General features: G+C 39.7%; 1 protein-coding gene across 6 annotated transcripts in view; it reads left to right on the top strand.

Moving 5' to 3' along the window:
- Window positions 1-19,069, top strand: part of PCDH15 (protocadherin related 15) — a 1,027,345-nt gene that overhangs the window by 814,506 nt on the left and 193,770 nt on the right. For all 6 annotated transcript variants that reach the window (XM_054831779.1, XM_054831776.1, XM_054831775.1 and 3 more), the window contains 2 exons: window positions 1,064-1,176; window positions 18,345-18,551. In XM_054831779.1, the coding sequence (XP_054687754.1) occupies window positions 1,064-1,176; window positions 18,345-18,551 (320 nt within the window). The remainder of the gene's footprint in view (window positions 1-1,063; window positions 1,177-18,344; window positions 18,552-19,069) is intronic.

Raw genomic sequence — 19,069 nt, 5'->3', positions numbered from 1 at the left:
GAGTACGGTACCATGGGAAAGTTTTTGGGCTGCAGCTGCCTCGCTAGCCAGCTTAGGGGCCAGGCACAGCAAGGTCACAGCTGTCTCCACCCTTTGCACAGCCCATACTGGATCTCTGTGGGTTCACAAATCTATTGAGGCTCTGACTGCTTGAGTTTTAACTAGGTTGGAGAGTATCCTGGAAACTCACAGCCATGAAGACACTATTTACTGCTGACAATAAATGGAAGGTGTTAGACACAGATGAGGTTTCATCTGGTGCTTCCTCCCTGATGCGAAACTTATTTTCTTAGAAGGATTTCTAAAATAACATATCTGTTGTTATTACTTCTATATATATGTTATTATTAATGCATTAAAGAGCTTGCCCATAGGTGCGACAAAGGGCTACAAGAACTAAGGTATTTAAAACGTGCATTTTAATTTGCAAATGTCAGGGCATCATCTGTGAGCGATAACATGGCTGTCATGAACTTAGTGGTAACATTTTTGTCACATCACCTCATTGTGTGTTTTCTTTGTTTAAATGTGTGCACTCAAAAAATGGTTCATAGTGTTCTCTGCTTTGTGACTAAAGTCAGCGTATGTCCAGAGATACATCAGGGAAAACGTACTTCAAAGCTGGAGGGAGAAAATGTCAGTGGTATGTGTTTAGCAAGTTGAGTTTCAGGAATGTGGTGGATACAAGTGGAAGATGATTTGCAGTGGAAGCTCATTTCTCCGTGTGTCCTCGTATTTGATTAGCTTTAGACATTATTCCTGGAAACCGAGAAGCAGAATTTCACCAACTGCAGATGTATTTGGGCTCCTGTTGTTATCAAAGTACTTAGGGATTCCCAGTTGAGAAGAATCTTCATGGTTAGGGAGAGTATGGAAATAATGATAGTACTAAATGCATAATGTTAGTAGTATCCCTAAGATCCATGTACATATGACACAATATTTTATCCTTATAATAGCAGGATTAGTTTTTGTTCCTTTGACTAATGAGTAAAATAAATATGTTGTTTGACTAAATCTTCCAGAAACAGCATTTGTTCAAACCTCAATGTCTTTCTTACAGGTACTCCTGAGGATTATCCACAGTATTTCCACATGAACCTCACAACAGCTGTACTCACACTCCTAAAGCCAATAAATAGGGATTTACACCAGAAGTTTGACTTGGTTATTAAGGTAATTTTGGCTGAATTCATATTTCCATATGCTTTTGAAAACTGCTTAGTAACAAAAAGCTCTGGAGAGAATGTGGGGTGGTCTTGCTTGTCTTTCCTGTATTTTTCTTTTTTTAGCCTGTTAGGCATCATTTAGCACAATCACGGGGAAGAAAGGTGTGAAGTGTTTTTGAAAAGAGAATGAATCGTGGTAGAGTTCTAACATTTCACGTTATATTGATATGGTATGAACAAACTAAGTACCACTTGTAATTTGCTTTTTATGAACTCAGTTGTCCTGATAATGCATTTGTTTTATATTTCACATTTTCTCCAGTTCACAACCCATGCTAGAGAATCATATAGACACAAATAATTGTCTGAGTACTGAATACTGGGAGCAAGGAGAACAAAAAATAATTTCCACGCCTTGTAGCCATTTTTGCATGGGTTTTTTTTTTGTTTGGTGGTGTGTTGGTTTTTTGTTTGTTTTTGTTCAGGGATGACTAAAAAAAAAAGTAAGCTCATTCCAGAGTTCTGCTACTGAATAGAAAGCAAGCTTCTGAGACATAACCAGTGCTGATCTCATTCAGCTTCGACTGCTGGAAAAGACATAAACACTTCTGTGGGGTTGGTCTTTTCAAATCCTACCATTAATGAGGAGAGCTGGCTTCCCTCCTCTTCCGTACATTACTGCTTTGTCCTCAGTTTTACTGTCTGACTCGATAACAGTCTACAGTTCTTAACTGAGCCAAATGATCAAAGCATATACCAGTTAGTTGTGAAGAGTGTGTCTTTACAGAAAATCTCAAAATGTATCTTCATCTGGTAACTGAGTCCCAGTTTTGCAAGTATAAAATATTTTCGGTATTTGCTGCTTTCTTTGCCAGTTTGAGGATTAAGAGGAAAAGAATAGGAGGTGATGATATCAATATTTAATTGCTAAACTTGTTAAATGTAGTAAGCTATTAATTTTACTTTGAGCAAAACTGTGCAAAGCTATAAGCTTCGCAGGTGAAATTTGTGTGAGCGGACAGCAAAAGGCAGTTCAGTAAAGACGGTCGCTAATGACAATAGAGCAGAATTACATTTGGGTCTTTTGGAGACAGTCTGGAGTTGTCCCTAAAGCTGTTGTCTAATGACACAGAAAATCATGTAGCTTTTGCTGTATTTATTGGTAAGCAGAGGAGCAAATAAAAGAGAAAGGAATCACAGTAGGCTGGTTTATAGTAGTAGATCACTTGTGTATTTATCAGTGTATTTCAGGTAGAATAAAGAGTGGGCTTTCCAAACTGCAGCCTGTTTTTACACAGGGATGTCATAAAGCTCCTCCTGTTTGCTAGTATTACTTAATCTATTTCTAAATACAAGGGTTGCACTCATATGGTAAGAATTATTTATTTGTCTCTCCTACCCCCTTAATATTTTGGGGGATGTTAATGATGACACTGGCAGCAGGAGGTCCCCTTGCAAGAGAAGCTCCTTCTGTACCAGCCTGTGACCCTCTTTGAAATCATGTGCCATAGTTTTGCTAGCTCCTGGCCTCGATGCTTTTGGCCTGTCATGCGGTCAGACCACAATGCTTGCTGTCGTTCCTCGGGGAAAATCAGAGTAGGATTTTTCTTTTTTTTTTTTTTTTTTTCCCCCCCTTCAGAGCTGAAGCAAAGCTCAATCTTTCAAGCGTTTGGGAGTAAGGGGAGCAATGATACACACTTCTGCTCTTTAAATAAGGAGGGATGAAGGAACATATACAAATACGATGTGACAGAGCGACCTGGGTCCCCAGCTGCGTCTGTGCCTTGCCATGCAAAAGCTGACTGTGGCTAGTACTTGTGTAACTTGGAGAAATTCTTCTTTTTTTGTACTAACTCTGAGCGTTTATTAAGCACAGGAGAGGTAGGGACAGATTTGCAGGCTCCCTTTGTGCATTTCAGAGAGGGCAGCAGTTTCTCTGCAAAGATGGTAATAAGTTTATTAATATACAGGTCCTTTCTGTATCTTCTGAGGAATATAACTGATTATAGTGTGACAGAAGAGGAAATAAAATTGCAGCTTACAGGAATTTTGAATAACTCGGCACCTTTTTAAAACCTTGTGTTAATTTCTTACCTCAGTTGATTTGTGTGTGCATCAAAGCACAAAGCTTGTATACGCTTAGAGTGAAATAATTTGTGGTTGGATTCTTTTATAATAATCTATTTTTGAGCTTATTTCCTGTTGTGGAGTTCTGCTGTCAATGGTACAAATGAAGAAACTTAGGTGGGTTAATATCTAAATAAATATGCTAAGAAGGTCTGGGGTAAACTCCTGTAGCGCTTTGTTTGCTTTCGTTGTTATTGTCAAAATTCAGCAGCCATATACAGTAGCGCAATGCATCAATTAAAAAAATCAATTACATCGGTCTGGTACCACGTTCTGTGTGCCTAATAGCAAGCTCTGTTGTTTATGGAAATGTTTATAGGCATTATTAGGTTCATATTGCTGTGTTATATGTGCAGTCAAGGGGATAATAAGGAAAATTATCAGTCTGTAAGAATGATAATATGCCACCTGCTAGAATAATAAAAGTTTTAATGCTGTGTTGTTCAGGGACCTTTTGAACTGGTATAATGTCTCAGGCTTGTACCAAATCACATCTTCAGATTCTTGTTTTGCACGTTCTCAAGTTTTCATTTCTCACAGTGTTGAAGTTGTTGAATCTGATTCTGTTTTATCTGGAGGGGTGCAGTATGTGATGTTTCCCTTTAAACAGAAAATAAGCTATTTTTGCAGGACTCGCCAAACTTAATCTTTAAAATATTCCCTCTGATATCAGGAGATCATTTTTTTTTTCTGCCACAATATTATGGAAAACAGTGAAATGGAAAAGGTGGTTAAGTCAATACATGAATATTAGAATGCCTGAAGTAAAGTGGACAGGAAATTGGTGCGCTCATCTCTGGTATAAAAACTGCATTGCTGATAAATGTTGAATTCTCAAATACATAGACAATTTTTAAGCTAAAGTTCTCAAAAAGAAATGCTGATTTTTAGTTTTCCTGCTATCTCCAGAAGATACTTGATGATAAGCAAGGAGGCAAACTTGTTGGCCCTCCTAGGGAGACTCCTGTCACTTCCATTCCCTACAAAACAACAGGCACTTCTGCAAAAGAACATGTATTTTTGTGTGTGTCCTATTGACATTTCCATGTCAATACTAATAATACTAATTCCTTTTTTGAAATCAATTACTGCTTTTGGAATAAGTTTTACTTATAAATACACATGTGCATTGTTTGAAGATTTCTGTCCATAAAGGCAGGGGCTTGCATGTCTCTTTGGAGAGCAGACGATTTGGAGAGAACAATCTCCTCTGGAGCAGACGGTCCTGCTTTGCAGAAGGTAGTTACTAGAGGAATCAAACCAAAGCTACAGGGAGAGGGAGCACACTGTCAGCAACCTCAAAGGCTAAAAAATAATTACATCTTTGATCTGCAGCCTTGCTGAAACATCTCCTGAGATTCTCAATAAAATAATAAACCTTTTAAAACTACATTTCCTTAGCATTGTCACCACAGTAGCTGTCTTTCTCCTGGAGGACAATGATTGGTAACAGGAAAGTATGTAATCAGTTCAGTCCTCAGTAGAGTTCAGAGTTCCCCTCTGATACCTCTTTGCTTGTAGAAGGGGATATAGCTGCTTGAAGAAAATGGCAGCAGCTTTGATCCCTTTTCTGGAAGAAACATGACCACTGCACTGTAGACATGAGACTACATTCCGTTACTAGCTCTAAAAAGTGTCAGTGAGTTTGGGTTTCTTTAAGTGTGTGTATCATGAAACAAATAAGAAAATTAATCAAATCAATGCACTTTGATCCTTTCCTATTTGAACATTGGTTATTTATCAATCAGACAAAATCCAACCTGACAGTTCTATTAAAATCAATTTGGATGGACTACTGAAGGCTAGATGCGCTTACACAGTCAATGAAATACTAATGAATGAAAATGCTACACTATGGAGGAATTTACCACACCTGTAAGAGACCAGATTTGGTAAAATCACTCATGCCAGGTGGTAATTTAGTTCATAAGGACTCACGTGGCTTTTGGAGTAGGCTGAGGATGAGGAGTTACACTACCACAGGGGCTGTCAGTCCAGCCCAAAGAATGCGTGTGTGGAGATTTGGGGGAGAAATTGTCACTAGCAAATCGTAAAGAGTTTTTGCTTTATAAAATAGTTAAAAACATCATGACTTCTTAGGTTATTTCAGTTTCTTGTAAAGCAATCCTCCTCTAAATGAAGAAATAGCCAGGTTATTTACTATGATTACAGAAATTTTGTCAAGTCTGCTAAGACCCAAGGAGATCCTACTGAAAATAAGAATAGTAATACAGAATAAAGAGGTAGGGAATGTGTTTTCTTACAGCTGTTGTGTAACCAGTTGATAATATATGCCAGAAGTCAGCTCTGGTTCTCCAACACATCAGTATTGCAGTGGGTTGCTATCCAGTAAGTAAGGAAGAATAAAGAATTATGTTCATTCAGGATTGCTATAAAACCTGTAGGAGCTGCAGTTAGAAAAAAGACTGGAAGTATTTTGAGGCTAATGAAGTATAGGCATACCTTTTCACTTTATGGTTGTATCTCTCTAGTCTACGTTATTTACCTAGAACAATCAATACCTCAAGTTTTCTCCAGTGTAGAGAAGATGTGTGCATGTCAGATTCAAAACCAGGGTAGGAATTTTATTTCTCTTGTAAGAATTGATTTTCCATTTTTAATGGCATGAAGATACTTGTATTAATGACTAAAAATACCTCGAATATTATAACATGAGGTGGAAAGAGAGAAGAATGCTTTGTTAATCTCATATAGACACCTGTGTACCGGGGAAATTAAATTTATAATGTAGTTTGAGAGTAGGCTTTCATACAACCTGTATGGTCAATCTTCAAACCACTGTCTGCTGTATTTTATTGTATTTGTGCCATTGGGAAATTGGGAAGGATCCATGTACATTGGGCATCTCAATAAAAACTCCAATTAGATTTTAAAAAGAAAAGGAGATGGGGGGGAGGGGATGAATACATTTCCCAGCTTCAAATAACATTTGTAGCCTGATTTTTTAATAAGACTTTTTCTTGGATCTGAGAGCTTTATGCCTCTTAGGGAACAGGCTCTTGCAAAAAGAATTGCTTTGTGTCACAGTTGCTTGTTTTTTGGTGCCTTCCCAACACTGTTGGTAACAGAAGTGTACTTCAACACCGTGCCACAGCTGTGCAGAATATTTTGAAGAATATCCTTACAGAGTATTTTCCGTATCTTACATACCTATCTCAAAAATCTGTTATCCCCAGATGGTGTTTCAGTCAGACTGGTATTAACCTCGTGACAGATAATACCATAGAAACAATTCTATAGTGGGATTGCGTTTCCTTGTTGTTTAGGTGGTAACAGAAGGTCAGTGCCATGTGTCAGAGTGGAACAGACTGTTTGAAATTTCAGTGTTAGAAGAAAATTGGTTTGGGGTCCCATTCTGCAAGAAGTGATGTTGAACTTCCCAGCAGTAATATCTACTCTGCTTACTCTCCAGGCTTGGATCTTTGAATGAGTGTAATTTCCAATTTTTAGAAGGCTTTCCCCTGCCGAATTGGCTGTGGCATTTATATAGGCTGTGACTAGGCACAGGAGGTTTGAGTAAGTCAGTTGTACTTGCTTTGAGTATGCATGTAGAGACTGAGCCTGAGCATAAGCTAGATCAAATTCCGTATTAATGAAGGAAGATTGCGTGTGAAGCCTGGTTACAAATAGAAAGTACTGTCCACTGGTACATGCGTTACATGAATACTGTTGTGATACTGGCGTGGCAGGAATTTGTGTGCCTTGTTCTCCTGCCCATCCCAAGAAATCGCCTGGGAGCTGGAAAAAGGCCACTTTTCCTTTCTGGTGGAGGTACTTTGGATCAAAGAGATGCTCCCAGTGTGTGTATCAGCTGTTCCAGTATAGTTAAGCGCTTTGCAATGTGCATGATTTTCCCCGATATGGATCTTGGCAGAAATGACAGAAAGTGATGCTCTCCTACTGCTCCTGCTGGAGGTTAATTGGTTTCTCTGTTCCTGTTGGGAACTTCATTGATCTCTCCTGTCCATTGCTCTCGAGGCTGTTCAAAGCTCACTGCATTACATGAAAAGAAAGCATAGCTTCAGCAACAGTCTCAGGACCAAACTGTGGACAAATGTGCACTTCAAAGGCAGGAAGTAAGGTGTATATATGCCATGTTTGGTATGGTCTATTCATTGAACAAGGACTGTTTTCTGTTCAGAGTGGAAGTACAGGAGACTTAGGGAGGATGTCATGGCAGCCACTGGCAGGTGCAGAGGGCAAGGCTAAATGGTCAGTGTTAAAAAACAGATAGGTTATCAAGCACAGCACTAGGCTGGGGCCCTTTGCTTTTTAAGAAACTTGGGAATGACCTCAAAGGTTGAAATACTGAAATAAAAAAGCTTCTTATGATCCTGAGCTATTACAGAATCATAAAATTGCCAAGATTGGCAGGCATCTCTGGAGGTTGTCCAGTCCAACCCCTCTGCTCAGGTTACAGTGGGTGTTGAGCATCTCCAAGGCTGGAGACTCCACAGCCTCTCTGGGCAACCTGGTCCAGCGTTTCAGTATTCTCAGATTAAGAGTTTCTTCTTTTGTTTAAAGGCAGTAACTTGTATTTCAGTGGTTTTTGCCCAGAACTGGTCCCAGCACTCCAGATGTGTCTCACCAGTGCTAAGTAGCACTCAACCTGCTGGCAATGCTTTTCCTAATGTAGCACAGGTTTGCTGCAAGGGCATTTTGTTCAATTTATCCACCAGGACCCCTATGCCCTGCTCTGCAAAGCTGCTTTCAAGCTGGTTGGTCCGTAATGTGCCCATTTCTGCAGCTTGTCAAGGTCCATCTGAATGGTGGCACAACCATCTGGCAAACCAGCCACTCCTGTCAGTTTTGTATTGCCTACAAACTTGCTAAGGGTGCACTTGTTCCCATTAACTGGGTCATTAATAAAGATGTTAAACAGTGGTGACACCACTGTTTACTCCTGGGTGCACCTCTATTAACTGCCCTCCACCTGGACTTGGTGCTGTGGGATCAGAACGCTGTGAACCCAGCAATTCAGCCAGTTTTCAGTCCACCTCATTGTCCTTCTACCTAGTCAATACTTCATCAGTTGGTCTATGAGATCATACAGAGACAGTGTCAGAAGCTCTCTCCATACCCATCCAAGCCATCCATCTCCCTGTAGAGGCCTATCAGGGTGGTCAAGCATGAATTGCCCTGCATAAACCCACACTGATGACTCCCAGCCTCCTCCTTGCCCTTCATATGTTTGGAAATGTTCCCGGAATGATTTGCTCCACCTCTAGAGACTAAGATGATGACAACATTGAGTATCACGTCCTTTTCCATGTCCCTTGTCACCCTGTCCCACTCAGCAGCACGCCTATGTTTTCCCTAGTCTTTTGCTACTGATGTACCTGTAGAAACCTTTCTTGTTGCCATTAAGTTCCAGGTGAGCTTTGGCTATTCTAAATGTGCATGTTAACCCTAACCTGCATACTCAGACAGTGTTTCTAGAGTCCTCCTGTGTCACCTGTCTCTGGTTCCAATTCTTGCAGGCTTCTTTTTTATATTTGAGTTTTGTCAGGAGCTCCTGGCCTGCTGCCAACTTTCCTTGATTTCCTGCTTGTCAAGATGGACCATTTTTGGACTTGGAGAAGGTGATTTTTGAAAGTCAACCAGCTCTCCTATACCCTGCTTCTCCCCAAGGCTGTATCCAATGGGATCCTGCCAAGCAGATCCCCGAGTAGGCCAAAGTCTGCTCCTATGCTGTGCGCATTAGCATTCAGACACTTCGGCAGGGGCATATGGTCGTGCTGACTTCCCTGAAAGGCTATGAGAGCTTTACCTGTACTGCTGTTCTGTTGGCATTCCCTTATTTCTGTGCGCATGAGAGCGCTCCCCCTTCGGCCCTGCTTTGATGCTTATGAGGTCTCTCCTGCTCATATCACCCTGCAGGCTTTGGTTGCCAGCCTCAGTCCGCTCCTTCCTCACTTGGTTGCTGGTCATCATCTCCTTGCCGGGTTGATTAGCCGGTTGGCATAGATGCTGTTGCCCCACTCCTACCATTCTGGTAGTAAAGACGAGGATTGACTGTGGAATTGCAGAACTTTGTGAGACCAAGTGAGTGGGTGATAAAATGGCTGATAAAATTATGCATAGCTTAAAAATAAAGTGAAACAAGTCAGAAAAGATCATCTTGGGCTTATACACAAAATGATGGGTTCTGGCTTGACTGGGGAATGAAATCTTGGCATTGTAACTGTGGTAACTGAGTGTGAAGGTTGGCTCAGTGATCTGTGGCTGTCAAAAAAAAAGGCAAATTGAATGTTAGAAATCATTAGGAAAAATAGAGAACAGAACGGAGGAAAAATCACTGTGTCATTGACCACAGTGCACAGCTTGGGTCTCTATCACAAGAAGGACAGAGCAGAACTGAAGCAGGTTCATATCAGGTGAGGAAGGAAGAAGATGTGATAGACACCCGTAAAATATAGTGTCCCAATTCTGAGAGTGAAGAGGAATCAGTAGTTCGCTGTCTCCTGCCATGCGAGAGCTAGGAGTTATCAAATGAAACAAGCAGGTAGCAAGTTTAAAACGGACAAAATAAGGTTGTTGTTCATCTAATATAGTTTGTCTGCTTTGACAGACAGCGATGTAGGGCTGAAAGTTGACATGAGCTCAAGGGGAGGCAAGGCTGCTCATGGAGGAAAAAGCTATTGATGTAAAGAGAAGTCCAGGGAAAGCTGAGCTGCTTCCTTTCTTCTCTAGGCTTCTGTCTTTTGGCTGCAGCTGCAACTGTGTTTTGCACTGGGTGGATTATGGGTCTGATCTGGTACGATTCTTATGATGCTCTTTTATTATGAGTTTCGGAAAAACACAGTGCTAGCAGGCAGTGAGAAGATGTGCATCAGTTGAGGCTCACTAGACTGGAAATTCCTGAACCGCTGTTACAGAAATTGTCCAAAGTCCATGTTTTTTGAAACTTAAAAAGCCCTGAATTATCTGACTTTGTTTCACCACTTCAGAAATATTGTATTTGCAGCGTTTGGTAGGTTTTCGTAATAATGTCAGCCTCCAACTCTTCTTATCCTATTTTGATCTCTTGGCTCCATGCATCTATTGACTTTTATTTGTTATCTTTGCTCAGGGTAGCTCTAATTTTCCCCTTTTTTGGTGTATCTCAAAGAATGTATTTTCCTGCATTTAAGAGGATTTGTGCTTATTCTTCTTTGCTCTTCTACATTTTCAAATGGTGGCAAATAGGGATTTCACCACAAAGAGTAATGCCTCATTTATTTGGCTTAATCAACATGATAAAGACTGATTTGAAGTATGCAGCTGTTGAGGACTTTAAGAAAACTTCACAGCGATTGCTATTGTATAGGTCTCTAAAAGTGACCTATATGTTAAAAAGCTCCTCTTCCTAAATATTGCTGTTTTCTGTCAAGTTCTTCTGAGTGTGTAGTGAGAAATAAAATACACTCCACAGAACGAGTATGGTTTTCCAAAAGTATATCACCCTTGTTCTGGAACTGCTTTGTTTTTGTGTGTCTCCTTTGAAATGCAACTGCAGATAGTCCTCTCTGATGTTCTTGCACAACAGCAGAGATGTGCTAGCTGTCATGGGAAATGGGGAGATTCCCCTGCCTCAAAAGAGAATGTGAACTGAACAAATGAGAGTGGTTTTGTACTCAGGGTGACAGATTAGAAAAAGAATGGAAGAAATGTATTTTCATTACACAGTTGTTCAGTCCACTTCCTGACAATGCTGAAATCTTCAAAATCATTAGTTTGGTTGAACTGCTGTGCATCTCTTGTAGGTATTAAGTACAATAACTGCTTTTTAAATTGGCTTTTCAAATGTTCATCCCTTATGTGAACTCAGTATTGAATTACTTCTCTTGGTTTGTCGCTGCCACAGAAGCGTACCTACTCCAAATAGTCTGGAAATTTCTGTTCTCTTTGTAGGCGGCTTTTTTTTCTGTCCTGTAATACAGTGATGAGAGTTGATGTAAAATTGAAAATCTTGAGTGCAGAGACAGGTCTTGTGTTTGTGAATAAAAAGGGGGGGGGGGGGGGTGCAGGAAAACCAAACACTTTCCTATACATCAATAATATGCTTCTTCATATCAGTCTTTCTCCAAAGTTATCACATGTATGTTGAAAATAGCAAGTTTTTCCCGTGCATTTCAGCACGGTAAATGTTTTTCCTTGTCTTTAGAGCATTGTCACAGGTACACATTAGAAAGACCAGTGATTGTGAGTTAAGATTGATCCTAAATTGTATGTCATCACTCACAGAGCAACAAAAATATTAAAATCCATAAGTGGTAAGTTCTGTAATGTCTTTTATTTACAGAAATAACTGCATTTCCTTTCTGCTGTAAACAGAAATTTTTTTCATTTAAAACTTAAACATTCTGACTTCATAGTTAGCATTTGCTTTAACTTAAGGGAAGAAGAAAGAGTTTCGTTATTTGGAAAGGTGGGCAGCTGTAGGTATTGCTGTTCACTGCACTATAGCTTCATCAGCCTTACTGACACTGAAGTCACCCTTGATACATGAAGAAAAAGGGTATGTTTGGGGTTTGGGGTTTTTTAAACGTACTGTCTAGACACAGTATGTGCCAACGTCATTTCACTGCCGCATCACAAGCTTCATTGACGGTAAAGTCAAATTTCTTCTATGTTCTAAAGATAGTCTGTGCTTCTTGTCCTTAAGCCAATTTTTAATCCATTTCGGTAGTTCTTCCCTTATGCTGTATTTTCTGACCTTGTAAATTAATCCAGTATGTGATATACAGTCCTAAAGCTTACCCTAAATCTAGATAAATTACATCCCTAGTTTCACCTCTATCTCCCAATTCAGGTATGCACTTAAAAGAAGCAACTTTGTCAGACATGACCTTCCTTCTCTGTATCTGTGCTGACTGCTCCTTTTTTTTAATTACGTTGGTTTAAATACTATATGTTTCCATCTTCTTTGCAGCTTGAAGTCAAGTTTGAGCGTTTGAGGTTCCTGGTGGGCTCTTTCCTTGTTCTTACATTAAATAGAAAATCTGAAGTGACCTGCCTGCAGTTCTTCAGTACTGCATCTCCTTCAGTGAGCTATCGAGTGTGTTTGCCAGAGGCTTTTCCTTACTTCTTTTTACTGGACCTCTTGAAATGCTAGGGTATAATCGATGGCAGGGGAAGCACAGAGGATTTTGGTGGCCTTTGGAAAGGAGATGAGTGCAAGGCTGGAAGCAATTATGGCAACTGTATTTATGACGTTTATGATTCTCGCTGGGAGGCTTGTGAAAAGGTAGCCGGACCGAAAAAACGGAGTAACTTACAGTTTGCACAGAGATGGTTGTCAACCAGGCAGTGGTGCTCTTTCTGGTCTCGATGAGGGAGTCTCTAGTAGCCTACTAGGGGTTCTCCCTGTCTTGTTTAAGTTGGTATTTTCTGGTGGTAAAGTTCAGTGTAATTCTTTTTACAGCATGATTAAAGGACTGCATCGATTCTAAACCCAACATTAACTTCCAATAGCAAAAGAACTTGTTCGTTTACCTTTCAGAAGAGCCAAAGGTCAATTTTTAGATATATTGTTAATCTTATTTGAATAGCATTCTATTTTTTTGTTTGTTTCACACAAACATTTGAATATCTAGGATGCAGTGGCAATTTTATTTATTTTTTTATGGGATTGTATGCATGATGGTGCAGATATTTTACAAGCTTCATCTCAATCTTAAGCTAAACAGTTGTGTGTTGGGTTATATAGATATCATCACTGAATTGGAAGAAATAAAAGACAGTATTATTTTATGCAATTATTTCCAAGTAAGCCATGATTTTTGAATGTTACAAAAAAAATCAGTCTAGCCATAGAGTAAAAATTCCAAGTTATATTTATCCATCAAAGAAATTTTTCATCTAATTCTGAATGTTTCATGAGTGATGACAAAAATAAGTTTTGTGACTTAGGCATTTCGCATACTGTGTCGTGCAGGGAAAAACAACAATGTGATAGAAGCAATATCCAGAAGCTAACCTGGTTAGTGTGGGTATAGCACTGGCTTAGGCTACAGAAGCACAAGGAGAACAATGTTTAAAATCTGTTTTGTTGAACAAAAGTATTAAGTTGCTCAGGGAATTAAGAGGATTGTGACAGCACAGAGCCAAGTGACTTCGGGGCCTAACTGCAGTTTGAAAAACTTTGGTGGTAAAGATGACAAGACTGTGGTGGCACTAACAGCAAACCCTTCGATCATGTAGTGCGTAAAAATGTTCATTTTAATGGACAGATTGGTCGCACAGGTTCCAAGAAAAATTCTTAGGGCTGATATTGGTGTAAACTAAACTGTTTTTACCACTAACATTTATTTTTTTAGTTTTTCACTTTTTTATGTTTCAGACATTGTTGGCCCAGTTGTTTGTTAGATGGTGATAACCTGCCTTCATTTTGGGGGAGTCAGGAGGTCTGTGATATGTTGTACGGTTATTTTAGACACTATTTTCAGTCTTTTCATCATTGTGGCAAACAGAGCATGTCTATTTTAACTGGATCAGAAAGGCAATGTATGATTTTTAAAAATTGTCAAAAACATGCTGTTTGTGGGTGGTTGCCTGTGCCAGATTAACAGCAAATCAAGAAGAACTCAGGAATATGGGAATACTTAGTGCTGCTTCTTAGAATATGCTCTTTTGCTGTCTTGTTTTATTTTGCAGACCTAAAGATTGCATGCGTGTGTGTGTACAGATGCTAGAGTGGGCATTTTCAGGAGGGAATTGTAGAGACTTCCAGGCCCGATAAAGGTTGCATGCAAAAGGAAGAAGAAAGAACCTGAGTTGCTTGAGTTTTACACAAAGGAAGGAATGATCCTTGTGAGGAAACATTTAAAGCAGCAAAGATGAGACCCTAGTCTGCCCCCAGGAATGTTTCTATATTTTCTCAAATAGCTAATGTGGGCATTGCTTCAGCCAGAGGGATAAATTAAGTGCAAGCCTTTATGAGACAACGTGCTGTTTAATGGTCTTTAGGGGAGATATTTTGAGGTAACCTATCCAAAATTTCATTCCAATAGGATTTCTTGTAAAATTCATTCACTTTTCCCCTCCACTCTACGGAAATCTCATCCCTTCTGAGTAGTGTCAGTTCTGCCCAAGTGATAGGTGATGGATAGATGTTATCTTGTCACATTGACCAGATGAGATCTTTTGGAAGAGGGGTGAGCAAGTGCCGAAGTAACTCATCTTCATCGTGAGTGCTGTTGAAATAGTTCAGAGGTCTCTGCAGTTTCTTCTCAGGTTAGTTGCCGTACAGTTGCGGACTGTGTGAAATGATGGTGTTAAATAGCTAACAAACAGTGTCAGCCCCTTCACTCAGACCCCTCCTGCAGTTTACCAGAGGCGGTTCACGCTGGGCAGCCGCCCGCAGCACTATTTGTCGGCACCATGCTCTCGTCCAGGCCCGCGGGTCTGCTGCCTCTGGAGGAAGCATCCACCTACCTTTGTCTTCCTTAAGTCTCAGATGCTGCTGTACCTAATTCTGCTTGGCCCTTGAAGAGAAGTTTCTGATCCTGGGGTTTGCTCTTTGGTGCTGGTGACGAGCTAGGTGGGTAAGGCAGCAGAGCAAGCGCATTCCTATCTGTCTCACCTCCTTTGCCTGAGACTGAACCCTGAGACCTGAGCTCTGATGCTTTGGGGATTTCCACTCCTACCCTGATACGTACATTTCTGCATTAGTTCTGGAAAGGAGGTGCTTTCATTGGTGGTTTCCAAAGCTTGTTGGTTTTGGTTCTTTTCCCCCTAAATACAAGTGTCCTTGGAAACAAAACTAAATGAAATGGTAAAAGAGGTGAGCTGGATGTGGTGGTTTTCACGTGGTAGCCTTGCAGCTGAGCACTTGCTCAGGAAGTGAAAGAGTGAAGTCGAGTTGTGTCCCGGTGCAGCGCTGACGCTGTGTCCTGGTGCTGCAAGAAACGCTTGTTGCTGGTAACAAGCAGTTGGGAAGTGACTGTGACTTTCTGAAGGATTAGCTGCCTAATTCTGCCCAATTCTCAAATGAGGAGGCCAAAGTTAATTATTTTGAGCAGTGTACCCAACCTGGTGAACAAAAAGGAAAGCACCTGCAAAGTTGAAGTGCTTTTGAGTTGAAGTGCCACTGAGGAAAGAATCCTTTTCATTGAAATTTTGGTCTCCGGGACCGAAAATTTTAACTTCAATCTTAGGAGCACACATCCTTCCTTGTATTTGACCGTATGTAATTTAGAGCATTGTCTTTTCCTTCAGAAAGACTCTGCGGTACTGTGGTGATGATGTAGTGAACACCCTGCCTAGATGAGTATTTCCTCTTTTAAGCCGGGATGGGGCCTGTGCTCACTTATGCTTTAAAGCAAGGTCCTTACTGCAGCAGTTCAAGCTGTTAAGAAGACTAGGACACTCTGTTCTTTGCATTTTCTTTTTTTTTTTTTTTAGAATCTCTTTGTAGCAGTTGCAAGGAACATCAAGGTTTGTTGTAAAGAAACTTGCAGCAGTTGTCTGTAAAGTTTTTACTGTGAAAAGGCCTATTTTTCTTGACATGGAACAGAGCATTTGATGATGCTCAGTCACAGATCTACTTATTAAATAGAATCGAATCTGTATGTATTTGTGGCTCAGAGAGCAGACTTGTTTCTGAGAATTTTTTTTTTCATGCTCTCAGTATATTAACTTAGGGAAAAACCTCCATGTCAGGATGTTTTTGAAGTTTCATCCTACTGGGTCAGTGGCCAGAGTACTTCTAAGTAATTATGGTGACGTTAGTTTTTACATGTGAAGTTTATTTTCATTCAGCAGAGCATCAACTCCAAAATAAATCTCACTTCTGTAAATTTTCAGCATTTGAGAGTCACTTATCCACTCTCCAGTGTTATCGCCAGCTACTGCTATATTGGATTTGAAATACGTTGCTGTTAACTTCTGCAGGACCAGGATTTCCCTGGGGATGTTTTGAGTGCTGCTCTGTTGAATGAAATTCAGTGCAATTGGAAGGTTTCTAATTAAATGCTAATAAAACCAATATATGTGATTCTCTTACAATTACTGGTGTGAAGGCAGACTTTCTCAGCTAATGCAAATATCTTTAAAATTAGTTAGGATCACCCATAAGCATCGGTCTCCTTGGGTGGACTGGATCCTGGTGTACTATTTTCCTGTTACGTGTTTTATTTGAATACAAATAATTGAAGCTGGCTGAAAAAAAAAAATTCATACTTAATATGGTAGTAATTATTGGAGGCAGTTACGAGTCTGATCACTGGTAGTATCCTGTATTCTAGAAGCATGTAAGAAGAGCAGTAGATAACTATGTTACCTCCTGCACCCTGGTTACTGAAATCTTAGCATGCCAGTGAATTAACTAGCAGAACTCCCAATTTCTTCAAGAGACTTTTGTCTCATTAACAGAAATTAATCTCCTAGGAAAAGCCTTATTAATTTTTGATACTAGTGCCGGCTTACGTAAATCCACTTGCCAGATCTGACCTTATCCTTGGGAGTCAGAAAATAGCTGTGTACAAGCAGATAGGTTGGTGGTTGCTTTTAAATCTGTGCCAGTAGCACTGTTGCCCATCTCTTGGTCAAGAGTAATCCTGATGTATTTTAGAGAGGAAAATACATTTTTCCTAAGAACTGAGTGTTTTGAGTGAGTTTCTTATGAATTACTAAAGGTGTCATCACCTACTTTGAACAAAATAACAATTATGATGTTTATACTTCTTTTTACTTGAAATGGAAGTCTTTATCATCAACAGCATACTACTGTCCCTTGGCAAACAAAGCAAAGCTTTATACAGAATTAACATTTTGCAGACAAAAAACCCCCCCAACCAACAAAACAAAACAAAAAAACCAAACCCCAAACCAAAGCATCTAAAGAAGAAAGGAAAAAAATAACTAGTTGATGAAAGCAAAGTGGTGTGTTTCCAAAGGAAGGCTTCTCGGGTGTTGGATTTGAAAAATGCGGAATTACCTGTTTTGAAATGGGGGAGATATCAGAATGAAACTAAAATCTCTTCAAACAAAAAGTGCTGTTAACAACAATAACTTAGGTACTGTTCTCTCTCTTCTGAAATATTTTTACACCTGAGAAGTTGATTGCACCATACACTTCCCACGTCTGCAGAAAGGTAATAGTGCGCTACTGTTGCAGTCCCAGGGTCCGTGTGCTTGCAGATTTTGGAAAGGAAGCTGTAGGAATAGGAGACTGGTTTACAGTACCCTACTGTTCCCTTGCTACAGTGACATGTGCAGGGCTATAATTAAAACTGGATTTCTCTTTATAAATTAAAGAACAACGTACTTCTATGTTCCTTTTTTATTTTCTTTAATTAGTCATAGGTAGTAAATCAAAAAAAAAGAAAGCAACATCATACGTTTATGTTGGACTAGCATACTGGAATGGGCAGTTCATGCTCATATGTTTAGGAAGTTTGAAAAGAAGAATAAATCTGGTGAAACTGTATTGGTGAGTAAATCTTGGTAGGTGAGGTGTTGCCATAGAAAAGTGGGGGTCAAAGTAAAGAACTTTGACATTCAAAAATAGGCAAAACCAGAGTTAAAATCCACTCATCTAACGCTAGAAAAATGGATTTTGGGGGAAAGGGAGAAAGTGTCATATCCAGGGGAATTTGCTCTTCAGTAATCTGTAGCATGTACCATCTGTCCGTGTGCGTGCTGTCATCGTCTTTTGGTTTTAACTCTCCTGCTGGTGGTGTAGGTTGAGGTTCTGTTGTACAATCAGCAGTTTCCCATTTTCTTTTCATCCTTTGAAGATTTTCCAGAACTCTCAATACTGATAGTTTAAGGAATGATTTTTGCATGTGTGCTGTATAGCTTTTGAGTTTTATTGTGACTATTTAAAAGCTTATTGTGATGGAAAGTCTTTTTGTTCTTCTAGCTAATTTTTGTTTGGTATTTCTTTTTTTCATGATGCTAAATTTCGTAATAGGGTGATCTGTACAATGTTATTCATTTTTATAACTGGATTGTAATTCTTAAATAGAAGCCAACCCCAGTTAGTAACTGTTTTTAGTTTGACTTGGCTGAGAGCCTTTGACAAATGAGGTGGTTTTTTAGGCTGAACAGGACAACGGCCATCCTCTTCCTGCCTTTGCCAATCTGCATATTGAAGTCCTTGATGAGAACAATCAGAAGCCTTACTTCACAAGATCTACGTATGAGGGCTTCATCCTCGAATCCTCCCCGGTGGGAACGACCGTCTCTGATAACCAGAATCTGACTTCCCCACTCCAAATCATGGTATTGGATAATGATGTGGAGGAGGTATGTTTCTCGTTTGTTTTTTTTTTTTTTTAATAGCATCATACCCATGTTTACATTTTTATTATTTTCAGAGTGCTTTCTTTTTTCATATTCTTTTATTGAGACAAAACTGGTTTGATCAATATATTAAAAAAAATGTAATATTGTTACAGTTTCTTTTGTGTTTCAGTCTGAGTTCAAATAGATTTGAAAGTGTGTCTGAACTGAAAAACTAACCTGTGTTTTATTTGGCTCTCCTTAAGATCGTGTTCTGTTACAGATGATGAATGCTTAGCGTGAAGAGGGAAAAAAAAAACAAACAACATTTTGTGAGAGGGATGAACCTGCCACACAGTGCGGGGAAATGGGAGAGAGAAGCTCAAAGTGGGAGGAAGTATTAGTTTGAACAAACCAGGAAGAGGAGGAATTAGGAGAGCAGGAGGCTAAAAGTTCAATCCATTCTTTGCTCTGCCTGGATTTTGATACTAACATTGCTCATAGTAAAAACTTGGCATCTTCAAAGGAATAGTAACCAAGTA

This window comes from Grus americana, chromosome 7 (genome assembly GCF_028858705.1).
Source record: "Grus americana isolate bGruAme1 chromosome 7, bGruAme1.mat, whole genome shotgun sequence".
In the NCBI taxonomy this organism is placed as follows: Eukaryota; Metazoa; Chordata; class Aves; order Gruiformes; family Gruidae; genus Grus; species Grus americana.
The sequence above is the reverse complement of the archived record's forward strand: the minus strand, read 5'-3'. Positions and strand labels throughout refer to the sequence as shown.